Genomic DNA, 13,113 nt, shown 5'->3' with positions numbered 1-13,113 from the left:
TTTATTAGTTTTGGCAGAGATGCTACAAGTGTACTGAATCACTTGGTGAAGAGTGGTGGTGAGCAAACATTAATTATTCTTAGGAGAAGACCTCATTTGAACAAAATGGCTGAAGCACCAAGTGAAGATACAAATTGCATATTATTTCTTGCCTGTCTTACAACAAGAAACTTGAAAACATTGAACTCAATTACTGCTAGGGGGAAAACAGGACCTTGAGAGTATATAGCTTACTGGATAGTTGGAACCCAGAATTCTGAGGAATGACATTAATGGAAAAACTCAAACACAAGGGTAGCACACTGCGAAAAGGAATGGCAATGGACAACTTCCAAACAATTTGGAGTTGCTTTATGACATGTGCAGTTCAGTCGGGGCATAGATGTAAACCACCACTGACACCTTTGGAAAGACTATCTGAGGTAAGATCGACAAATAAATAATAGTGATTTCTGGAGCAGACACACTGGACTCGATGGATGAAAAGGGAATTTGTAACCTTGTTAAAAATTGTTGTTGGTTTTGAGTGAGTGGTTGAATGAGTACATAATAAGAACCTCAGGGCATCTTTGCTATCTACTAAGGTTCACAGATCAACACACAGGAACAGGGCCTTGTGAAATTGGCACCTTTATTCCCAGGAAAAACTTGCTTAGTTCATTTGTATAACAGCGTCAGAGAAATGATTTTTGGACCAGATTGGGGTTGTTGTTTTTTTAACCATTTTATGCTCTTATGAACCACTTTTCCCAGTCACTGTTACAACAATTGTTTGTGTCAGTTCAGTGTTACGCTCTAGGTGCCCTAAAGAACAGAGAAATAGTACAGGAAGCTTATAGCTTAGGTCCCATACCACTAGAACAAATGGGGAGCAAGTCCTGATACAGGGGTAAGATGGGGTACAGAGGGAAGGGTTAGGACACAGTTCACTGCCTTACTGCTACTAAGCCAAAGTACCGTATTTTTCACTCTATAAGATGCACCAGACCACAAGACACACCGAGTTTTTGGAGGAGGAAAACAAGAAAAAAAATATTCTGAATCTCAGAAGCCAGAACAGCAAGAGGGATCGCTGCGCAGTGAAAGCAGCAATCCCTCTTGCTGTTCTGGCTTCTGGGATAGCTGCGCAGCCTGCATTCGCTCCATAAGACGCACACACACACATTTCCCCTTACTTCTTAGGAGGGAAAAAGTGAGTCTTATAGAGCAAAAAATACGGTATGTGTAAAATTAAAATTAAGTCCCACTGAAATCAATTGGGATAAATTAGCTTGGCTCAAGAGCTCTAATTTAGCTGGATTTTGAATCGATCCCTTTGTCTCCTGAAGTGTTGCAGTCTGAACAGTGTATAAGTTGCGTAGTGAGGATCAGCATGTTCTGTTGTTATGAAAACCATGATTTTATTCACTTTTTTAATACATGGCTGTTTTAATGTGAATTGTCTGGGGTTCTTCAGCTTTAAGTTAGCTTTTGCTTCTTCTCAAAACCAATGCCCTTCCAATCAAAATACTTTCAGCATTCCTAGTCCAATGTTCCTTGCTATTACTTTTTACCTTGTCTATCTCCAAAGACCCTCCAGTCAATACAATTCCCTACATACCTAGAATATACAACATTTAAACTTCAGAAAAGTTAATTGATAAGGGAATATAGCGGAAAGGGGCAAATGCCAGCAAAATAATACCAAGCCTTAATTAGAGTGAGAATAAAACAAGCTAACACTCTGTAGCTAAAACAGCTGGTGGAGACTGAAAAATTAAATTAACTATCAAATAATTCTTCTGTTGGCTGCTGCTGCGGAAAGCAAGTGATTTACGAACACAAGCAGCAATTGGCTTTGCAAAAGCACTTTTTCTCCCAGTTCCCACAGAGCCCTTGAGCCCCCAGTGCCCCAGGAGGTAGTGTGATGGCTGCCTTTTTTGTTTCTTGAAAAGTAAAGGTAAAGGGACCCCTGACCATTAGGTCCAGTCGTGGCTGACTCTGGGGTTGCGGCGCTCATCTCGCTTTATTGGCCGAGGGAGCCGGCATACAGCTTCCGGGTCATGTGGCCAGCATGACTAAGCTGCTTCTGGCGAACCAGAGCAGCACACAGAAACGCCGTTTACCTTCCTGACGGCGCGGTACCTATTTATCTACTTGCAATTTGACGTGCTTTTGAACTGCTAGGTTGGCAGGAGCAGGGACCGAGCAACGGGAGCTCACCCCGTCGCGGGGATTCAAACCGCCGACCTTCTTATCGGCAAGTCCTAGGCTCTGTGGTTTAACCCACAGCGCCCCCACGTCCCTTTCTTGAAATGTACATGGAGCTAAAGAAGAAAACTAGAAGAGTGAGACTCCTTCCCACTTCTCTTTTAGCTCTCTGTGCTTCTCAAGGCTCACCGTTACTCAGCTGGGTCTGACTTGTACCCAGATCCCTTCAAAAGCCAAAATATGTTCTCTTTGCCAAACGAAAAAGTGACCAGAAGGTAAAAAGGACCCGTGGACAGTTAAGTCCAGTCAAAGGCAACTATGGGGTGTGGTGCTCATCTCGCTTTACTGGCCAAAGGAGCCGGCGTTTGTCTGCAGACAGTTTTTCCGGGTCCTGTGGCCAGCATGACTAAGCCGCTTCTGGCGCAACGGAACACCAAAACCAGAGCAGCGCACAGAAACGCCATTTACCTTCCCACCGGAGAGTACCTATTTATCTTTTTATAAATATTTATTAAAGTTTTCACAGTATTACATAATGAAAAAGAAAAAAGAAAAAATAGGAAATAAAAAACAGTTAAAAATAATTCCATCTTTACATCACTTATCTTTCATTTACTTGTTTCCCGGACCTCCTCATACCTCCCTTTTTTGTATTCCAGTTCAATTTATTAGTTCAGCAATTCCTTTCCCTCCTTATTATCCTGATCTTTAATCTTAATATATTATAACATTAAATTTTTACCTATTAAAAATCCAATTTTTCCATATTCTTTTAAACCATTACAGCTAGAAACCACGTAACTTCAATCCAACATCATTCTAACATTCCTTAATTTTGCAATATTTCTGTAAATAGTCTTTAAATTTCCTCCAATCTTCTTCCACCGACTCTTCTCCCTGGTCTCGGATTCTGCCAGTCATTTCCGCCAATTCCATGTAGTCCAAGAGTACCTATTTATCTACTTGTGCTTTTGAACTGCTAGGTTGGCAGGCGCTGGGACCGAGCAACAGGAGCTCACCCCGTCACGGGGATTCGAACCGCCAACCCTATGATTGGCAAGCCCCAAGAAGCTCAGTGGTTTAGACCAGAGGAGTGACATGTGATGGTCCTCACTAAAAAAATCCCAACGTGCCCAAGGCCTTAAAAAGGGCAAAATCTTGACAACAACCCAATCAAGCAGACTTAACAATGGACAATGTGGTCTTTTCTATGTGTTTAAAATGACTCCATCAATTCAAGGCACACACACTCTTTTTACGAGGTGATTATACAAAATAATCGTTTGACTTCACCCCCCAGCGCACCTTCTTCCATTGTCTCCCGAGACTGACGGATGACAACAAAACAGAACACCTGAGTTTTGCAGATGACACAGGCACACTCACTAAAAGTAAATACGTGATCAGACGAGAAAACACGCAAAACTGAATAATTATGAAATGCTTATTTTTGGCATAGTTTTCTAGCTACCGACTGTCTGCAGCTTCGGCTTGCATTTTATTAACTGACCCTCTGCTGATCATTGTCAAATGATGAAACGAAGCTAAAATTATACATTTGAACGAAATAGCAAATGTTACCGGTGGTTTTAGTTTTAAATTCTGTTTAAATATACTATTGTTATATATTTGTTTGACCTACCAGTAAGTACCTTGGTCACAGTACTTGTGGGAAGTTTTATTTTTGAAAGGCTGGATGCAGTGCCTCTATATTTGTAACCATGTGTGACTCATGGCTTAATTTTAAATTCGCATCTAAAAAAATAGTTCCAGCTAATTTTTCTGATGCTTTTACTAGTGAGTGCTTTTGCCTCGCTGCATTTTTTATACCCTTGAGCAAATACCGCTGTCAACCCTTCAACCTCTCTGTTTGAAGAGGGCTTTTGTAGCCCATCTGCTTCTGAATTGCAAAATGGATGCGAAGCACGGCTTATTCGGGAATATTTTCCATTATTTTTATGGTACACTGGTTTGACATCATCTGATAGGAAGTGCCTACAGAGGGTGGTGAATACAGCACAAGATATTATGGGCTGTCCTGTGAATCCGCTGGATGAAATAGCGGAAGAACATTGCCTCAGGAGAGTGAGGAAAATTCTCAGGGATGATTCACACCCTGGCCGGCACTTTCTTGATCAACAGGGTAAAGAACAGCTTCTATCCGTGGGCTGTGAATGAAAAGATAACAACAGGGCAACTGACTTTTGGGTTTGGTGGGTGTCGTCAGGAAACGAGGAGAATTAAGACTAAGACTAAGAGAGCTGAGTGGGGGGTGCTCGTTTAATCTCACTGTATACAAGTTGTACAAGTGACAATAAAGTATTTCAATTTCAATTCAATTTCAACTGTAAGGAATGAGGTAGTACATTTATAAAACATATCATGTAGCAGAGTCCAATAGTCATCTCAAGATAAACATGGATCTGGAAGACCCAGATAAAATGGGAGCGGGGAGTGCAGCTGCCACATGGGGGGGCAATATTGTGTGTACGGTGAGGAAAACGGGACTAGATGATCCTCAGGGTCCCTTCCAACTCTACAGTTGTAGGATTCTCTGATTCTCTGACTGCAAGTATCATAAATCGTGATGGTTTATGATAATTACAGTGTTGGTCCAGTATACCTGAAGGAGCATCTCCATCTCCATCGTTCTGCCCAGACACTGAGGTCCAGTGCCGAGGGCCTTCTGGCAGTTCCCTTGCTGTGAGAAGCCAAGTTACAAGGAACCAGGCAGAGGGCCTTCTCGGTAGTGGCACCCGCCCTGTGGAACGCCCTCCCACCAGATGTCAAAGAGAAAAACAACTACCAGACTTTTAGAAGACATCAGGGAAGCTTTTAGTGTTTGATGCATTACTGTATTTTAATATTTTGTTGGAAGCCGCCCAGAGTGGCTTGGGAAACCCTGCCAGATGGGCGGGGTATAAATAAAAAATTATTATTATTATTATTATTATTGGCACATTGCTATTGGACACCGTGGCATAATAGGTTTTATTTTTAATTTTTGGGGTAAGATTTTATGTATTGTTGTATACCACCCAGATGAAGAGCGGCCTAGAGATATAATGATGATGATTGTACCAGCTGTATATTTATTCTGTGGTGTGTGGGGGTTTTTTTTACATCATAAATTGGTATATTTATCTTTGAAGGGAACTTCTTTGTGATGTTAAGTGAATGATGATACCTCTGTTGGAGTAAAACAATACTTCTCTTCCACCTTCAATGTCAGGTCAGTTCCTTCAAGTGCCAACTTGAGGGATTAAGCTAGTAAGTACTGTTTGTTTTACAGCCCTTGACCCTAGTAAAATTAATAGACATGATGGAGGTCAGTAATGAATAGACTGCATAGGATTTATTTTGGAGAGAACATGTTGGCTGGAAAAGTCATTTTATTTTATTTTATTTTAAAAGGCATACAGACCATTTCAACAAGTCTCACTTTGCACAGGAAAGCAAGTCTTACAGCAGGAGAAACAAAAAACAGATTGAAAATATATATACAGCCAATTTCAAAACTAGTGAAGGTATAAACTGTCAACATACTGGGATGGACTTTATGATTAAATTAAATAAAAATAACTTTCCTTGAAAATGAAGGGGGAAACGAATAAAGGGATTTGTTTTTATTTTAGGAAAGGGGATTACCTGAGAAACTCTGGGAGGGAGTTTCTGTCAGTGTCACCATGGCAACCATGAAGCACAAGACCTGCATGCACTTGAATTGTGAACAGAAGCTTCAGCCAAGGCTGGAACACAATTTTGCAAACAGAAGCCAAGATGAAAGGGGCACCAGTGTGCATTACAATTTGTAACACCTGAGGCCATATACATATATTAGCCCAGCACGTTTATGGGAAGACTAACTATTGGGTCATATCATGTTTCCACCCATTGTTTTTAAAATAGCGATTTTTGCAAACAAATCCTTAAAGACATGTAGGACGGAGCTCCCAGACAAAGTGCAATTTAGCAAAATCTGGCCCAAACCGTTTTTCCGGAGTGCCCCGCCACTTTTCCTGCTTCCTCCCATTAGTCTGTCAACTTAAAAGCGAAGGTGAACGGGACACTTGTTGGCAGCAGTGGCGTAGTGTGGGGGGTGCAGGGGGGGCCGGCCGCACCGGGCGCAACATCTGGGGGTTAGGGTTAGGGGGCGCAAATCCACGGGTTAGGGGGCGCAAATCCACGGGTTAGGGGGCGCAAATCCACGGGTTAGGGGGCGCAAATTACTTGCCTTGCCCCGGGTGCTGACAACCCACGCTACACCACTGGTTGGCAGTGGTGTAGCAAGATCAGGTGGTACCTGGCGCGGAAAATTTCTTTTCACACACACCCTTTTTTTTTTTTGCTGAAACAAAGTTGTGGAGCTTTTTGGGGGGAGCCAGAGCTGTTGAACTTTTTTCAACAGCGCCTGTGGGGGGGGGAATAATTCCCCCCCTTTATTCCCCCCCCCCAAATCTAGGTGCGTCCTATGGGCCGGAGCGTCCAATAGGTCGAAAAATACGGTACCTGAAGGAGCGTCTCCACCCCCATCGTTCTGCCCGACACTGAGGACCAGCACCGAGGGCCTTCTGGTGGTTCCCTCACTGCGAGAAGCAAAGCTACAGGGAACCAGGCAGAGGGCCTTCTCGGCAGTGGTGCCCGCCCTGTGGAACGCCCTCCCATCAGATGTCAAGGAAATAAACAACTATCTGACTTTTAGAACAGTGTTTCCCAACCGGTGTTCCGCGGCACACTAGTGTGCCGTGAGACACCGGCTGGTGTGCCGTGGGAGGAAGGCGGGCGAGTCGGGCGGTGAGAGGCGGCGGTGGCGGCGAGGATTCGCGTCGAGCCGGGGGCGGCTCCGCGGTGGTGGTGCCGAGCGGCGGGGCAGCGCGCGCAAAAGGGAGGAGCGCGAGACAGCGGAGGAGGAGGAGGCCGGCATGTCCGGGCAGCAGCAGCAACAACAGCAGCAGCAACTCCCGCCGCCGCCCCCTCCTCCGCCCGCTATCGCCGCCGCCGCCTCAGCTGCCCTCGCTCTGCTGCCTCCTCCCACCCTGGCAAGGGGGAGGGAAAAAACTTTCGCTTTTGTGCGTCCCTCCCGGCGTGACGCTGCGCGCTGACGTCACGGGGCGGGGCTTTAATGGTGGTGTGCCGCGAGATTTTTTTCCGGCTAACAGGTGTGCCGTTGCCCAAAAACGTTTGGGAAACACTGTTTTAGAAGACATCTGAAGGCAGCCCTGTTTCGGGAAGCTTTTAATATTTGATGAATCATTGTATTTTAATATTTTGCTGGAAGCTGTCCAGAGTGGCTGGGGAAATTTAAATAAGAAATTTAAATAAGAAATATTATTATTATTATTATTATTATTATTAGGCTCCATCTCAAAGCAACTGTCTGGATGTATAACTGATTCCTTTGTTATTCCTTTGTTTTGGATTATACCTTTCTGCTGGAGTCAGGAATTGCAACAAATCCCTTTTTTCTCTGCCTGCCAAGGGAGGGGCCTGGCTAAATTTAAACGCCATGTTCTTGCTGGACTGAGGGGCTAGCAATTTGTGACTTGCCTGGATTGCTTTGGTTCTCTTCCTGACAGCTAACTCTGAATAAGTCTTCATCCTCCACCACCTGTGACCCACTTTACTGTAATGGGGAGAAGATCAGCAGCCTTCCCTATTTTGGAAGCTTTCCGGTGATCTGATCAGATGATCAGCAGATAAGATTCATTTATTTGTCATCAGACCACCGCAAGAAACAAAAGTTTGACAATAGGAAAGTAACACCAATAGAAGTTAACCCAGACCCAGAGTAAACCAAAACCAAACTTCAAATCTTGAATTTCCTGGGCAGAGCACAGGCCCTTCATTTAACAAATAGTAAAATAAAAGATTAAGATGAAAGGAATTTACACAAATCTGAATAGAATTATGCAAAGCCTAAATGAAGAGAAGCAGGAAGCAAACTGAATCCCCCAGACAAAAGACACATCATTCTCTCCTCTCACAGCTTACCTCTGGATATGGGATGGTATATAAATTCAATAAATAATAAAAATAAAAATAAATGTTACAAGAGATGGAAAATGTGCAATCTTCACAGTGGCATATTTATCTTGTTCACTCAGTAGGTAAACCATAGACTCATACCTTTCCCATCACTGTGTAAAAAATGTTCCAGATGTTGTTCTCTCAGTGCAATGATTATACAATGGAACAGGGTTTTCTGGTGAAGCATATATAGGAACACAGGAAGCATGCTTTATATGGTGTCAGTCCCTTGGTCTATCTAGTTCCATATTGTCAACACTGACTGGCAGTGGGTGTCCAAGGTTTCAGAGAGGGAACAATCTCATCCCAACCAAGAGATGCTGGGGGTTGAATCTGAGTCCTTTTTCCTGTAAAACAGATGTGCTCCCACTGAGCCACAGCAATCCAAATAGGGCAGCAGGGATAAAGTATCTTGACGTACGCTGGGAATGCTCTTTTCTCGGAAAGGAGAGAAAAGGCTATTCCTGCTCTTCAGCCATCAAAGGGTCTTGATGATTTAGGTGACAGTATTGTGTAAAAACGAGCTGTGTGGTACCGTGTGGAAATGTGGCACCACCTTTTTCAAGATAAAATATTCCCATATGGAGAAAAGCCATTTACACTGAAACATACCGCTCAGTGGATGCGCCTTTGAAAAGCAAGGACCTCTGAAAAGCAAGGACTGACTGCAAATGTGGAACAAACCATGGCAGTTCTGCTTGGCCACTGGGGTGTACAAGGAATGGTTTTTGCTCCTCATTCCTCTCTCCTTAAATAATAGATTTCCGAACAAGGATGAGGCTTCTATTTCATCCCTCAGGCCTTTATAGTCACATATCAACGCTAAATATATTCCGGCTTGGATACCGCCTGCATCTCTTGCCCTTCTGTTCTTTCTCTGAAAGTCCCCAAATTTCCTGATTTTCTTCGCCTAGAGAACAAAGTAATAATAATAATAATTGAAAAATTGAAATGAATTCACAGTATAAGTGTGGTTCATACGCGCTCCTTTTTTATCTGCTAATTTATATGTCTAGACTGGGGGTGGCTAACCCTGGTCCAAGGGCCTGATCCTCTCCCGCTTGCTAATATTTTGGCCCCCCAGTGACAGTGGTGTCCAAAAGAGAGAGTAAACATAGCACTGTGTGAGTGTGGGGAGGTTTAAACCACTCCACCCAACTTAGCAGCTGCTCTTGCCCCCTTGTATTCTATAGTATGTCACTGATGCAATGATTGCAATGAATCTAATGTAAAAAGAGAGTCAGGTTTAGGAGAGGATGAATTCAAACATCAATAAGAATTCATTCCCAGGAGGTCCCAGAAGGGATGCCTCCTGAATGGCTACAGCATGGGCCATGTGTACGGCATATGAGTCCAATAGAGGTCTAAACATGCCAATATCAAATACCTGTGTTGAAGCAATGCCATGAGCAAAATTACAGAAGGGGTGTTGGAGGAAGTGGACTTGGAGGAAGGGGTTAATTTTCTTCATGAGCACAGATCACCCCATGTATGAGACAAGATAACAGGTGCAAGGACTGTCAAACCAGTTGCTATGGCAACAGCCCAGTGCCACCTATATAAGTGATTGAGGTAAGTCAGCTCAGGATGCCAGGGTCTTGTGCTGTGTGTTGAGAGGTGAATCAGAGTCGGTGTTACATCTTGAATTGTTGAAGCCTCAGAAATACTTTGCACTTGTGTATATACATATCTGCAAAGCCTACAAGCTGTATGTATGTATCAATGTCTGGAAATGTATTACTGAAGCCTTATCTTCTGCAGCAGTAAACTATTTTGGATCTTAACCTGCCTCTGTGTGTGATGGGAACTGAGGGCAACTTCTGTTATGGGGGTATCTCACAACACTGTAAACTGGACCATCCATCCATCATTCCACTTGATTAGGTGTTCTCTGTAAAGTTTTCCCAATTTTAATACATCAGTGTGTCTGGAGGGGCACTCTTGCACTATTGCACAGAGAAAGCAGGACATTTGTGGTATGGAAAGTTGCAGGATTCTAGCAGGAAATTGTAGGCAACATACTAATTGGAAATGAAGCAGTATGTCTGCCCTGAGGCTTTTGCAGCTGCAAACAGTACTGAAAGCAAGATCACATTTAACTTCCCTAATACCATTATGAGCACAAATCATAAATGCAGAATAAGAAGGACTTCAGGGTGGGGTAACTGTATCTTCTAAAGTCTTCTCTTATAGTCCTATTACTCACCTGGTGAGTGCAATGTGTAACCAGGCAATTATTTGGAAGCATTTTTTGCCCATATAAATCCCATTAAGGGGTGGGGGACCCAAGAAGTCTAATACCTGAAAGCATCACAAAGGGTGTTGCTGAAAACACAGTATATGATGGGATTGATGGCACTGTTTAAAGATGGCAGATTCTGAATAATCACTGCGGCATAGAAGCGTTCTTTGGTTTCTGGGAGGACGCTGAAGTTGTCCAGAATGTCAAAGAGAAAGTAAGGACTCCAGCAGAGTACAAAAGCTGCAAGAAATCAAGGAAATGGTTTGAAAAGTGTTCCGTTTTAATGGGGAAAGTAGCACTAGGAGATCTGGGCAAAATTGGCTTGTCTACTCTCACAAGTGTTCTGTTTTTCTCACTAAAAAGGGGGAATTGCTTTGAAATCTGGTAAACTTTTGCATGCCTATGTAGAACCAACCTGTTGAGTTCCTGCAACACCTGCTGAAATCCCATCTATTAAAGTGCAGGAGCCTCATCTGTCCTGGGTCAATGGGATTCAGCTGCAAATATACAAAGCTTTTTTAAAAAATAAAAATGTATGGCCATCATTAAATACTGAAAGGACTTTGCTTTCTAAGCTGCGAACCTCAAAGGTATTCCTACATCTGCCTCTGGCTTTCAAAGAAGGGAACTAAGTGTTTTCTCTTTGCATAATCCTTTTGTTGCAAGTTCCCTGAGGTTCAAGGGCAAAGGATCAAGAATACTGGCACAGCCTTATTTGCACATCCCATCTGCAAAGAAGAAAATGCGTGGCACACCCTCCTCCTGTTATATCAGTTTGCCTGTCCCCCTGGACTAATCCAGACAAACAAAACACTGAGCGACAGCAATATAATCACATTAAACACAGATGTGTAGCCAATTAAATCATTATCAAATGCCAAGGAGCGCTTTCTCCTGCGTCCCCTTGCATTAACAGCCAGCCTAATTGAATCAATATAAATTCCAGCACCTAAGCCGGGGATTCTTCAGTTTTGCATTTGTTAGCATCTGCAGAAAATGAATGAATGAATGAATGAATGAATTTATTACGGTCATAGACCAGAAGAGAAGAAAAAAACATAAAAGGCAGCAATAATTTACAAGGGAATGATGGTGTCGATTAAAAGTTGTAAATTTTACATAAAAACAGTACACATATACACACACACCCACACACATATACATACTCATATATGCACTACAGTATATGTATGGGCTTAAAAAAGGGGGGGGGGCTTATCCAGGGGTCAGATCTTTTACTTTTTTACAGCTAATGCCCTCCGCTTGATCGCGGCCGCAGAAAACTTGGCCACTTTCAGTGTTACTTCTGGGTTTTTGTCTCCTAGTAGGATTTTCAGCCGCTGAGATTCAGATCGACCTGGAAATTTCTGAACGATAGGGGAGATAAACAGTAACCTGATATCCCCGTAAAGGTCGCAGTGTAACAGCACATGTGAAGCCGTTTCCACCTCCTTCAGACCACATGGGCAAACTCGTTCAGCATAGGGTGTGCCCTCGTATCTGCCCTTTAGTAAGGCAGATGGCAATACATCAAATCTGGTAAGGGTAAACGCCCGCCTATATTTTGCGATTTGTAAGTCCAGCAAATATGGGGTTAGATTAAACCCTTTTCCATAGTCTTGGATAGCTGGATATTTATCTATCTTGCTCATATGGTCCTGAAGCTCTACATCTCCAATTCGCTGGCTCACCATCATTTTAGCCTTCTCAAAGCCTGAGGCTATGAGTTCTTGTGAGGAAAGCCCCAGGCCCCTCAATTTTTCATAAAGCGACAATCTCCATTTAGACTGGAACGGGTCTAGTAGAGTCAATGGGGCTACTCCCACTGGGAAAAATATGAGTTTTAGCCAGAAGTGAATCTTCAGGATCCATATCCTGGCATTAATAGGGAGTTGGCCAACCTCCAGCCTAATGGCAGTGTTAGAGACACAGGTAGGTAACCCTAGTAGGGAACGATAAAATTTAGTTTGTACAGATTCCAGGGACTTGAGTTTTTGACAATTAAATATCTGGGTGCCATACGTCAATTGTGGAAGTATTTTTGCAACAAAGACCTGGGAGGCAGCAGGAACATATTGACCTCCTTTTCTGTAAAAGAATCTTATGGTAGCTCTGGAAGATCTTTGCGCATTTACAATGGAATTCTTAATCTGATGGCACCAAGATCCCTTCTCATCAAAAATTATTCCAAGATATCTAAAAGATGTTACTTGCTCAATAGGTTGGTTATTAATTTTCCATTTATGTCGGAATTTTCTCTTGGAGAACACCATAATTTTTGATTTAGTGTAATTTATTATTAGGTGTTCAGCTTCGCAATACTCTGTAAGAGCTCGTAAAAGTTTTCTTAGGCCCACACAAGAGAAGGAAATAAGTGCCGCATCATCCGCGTACAAAAGGACCGGGATTGGTGTATTATTTAGATTTGGGGAATGAGTACTTGCTTCCTCCATCTTTCCGACTAGGGAGTTTATATAGAAGTTAAAAAGAATAGGGGCAAGAACACAGCCTTGCTTGACACCATGGGAACTTTGGATTTCCTTTGATAGGTTCCCATAACGGTCGCATCTAACACGGATCCGAGTATTTTCATGTAGTCTACGGATAAGAAGCAAAAGACGTCTATCGATGTTTGTGACATTTAGTTTTTCCCA

The 13,113-nt window shown here is 43.0% G+C and overlaps 1 protein-coding gene across 2 annotated transcripts in view; it reads right to left on the bottom strand.

Moving 5' to 3' along the window:
- Positions 1 to 8,003: 8,003 nt before the first annotated feature.
- Positions 8,004 to 13,113, bottom strand: part of NPSR1 (neuropeptide S receptor 1) — a 77,761-nt gene continuing 72,651 nt past the window's right edge. For both annotated transcript variants that reach the window (XM_083468859.1, XM_083468860.1), the window contains 2 exons: positions 10,519 to 10,699; positions 8,004 to 9,127 (listed from right to left, as the gene is read on the bottom strand). In XM_083468859.1, the coding sequence (XP_083324985.1) occupies positions 9,040 to 9,127; positions 10,519 to 10,699 (269 nt within the window). In that variant the 3' untranslated portion in view covers positions 8,004 to 9,039. The remainder of the gene's footprint in view (positions 9,128 to 10,518; positions 10,700 to 13,113) is intronic.

The sequence above is a fragment of the Podarcis liolepis genome (assembly GCF_965112155.1).
Source record: "Podarcis liolepis genome assembly, chromosome: 12".
NCBI classification, from domain to species: Eukaryota; Metazoa; Chordata; class Lepidosauria; order Squamata; family Lacertidae; genus Podarcis; species Podarcis liolepis.
The sequence above is the reverse complement of the archived record's forward strand: the minus strand, read 5'-3'. Positions and strand labels throughout refer to the sequence as shown.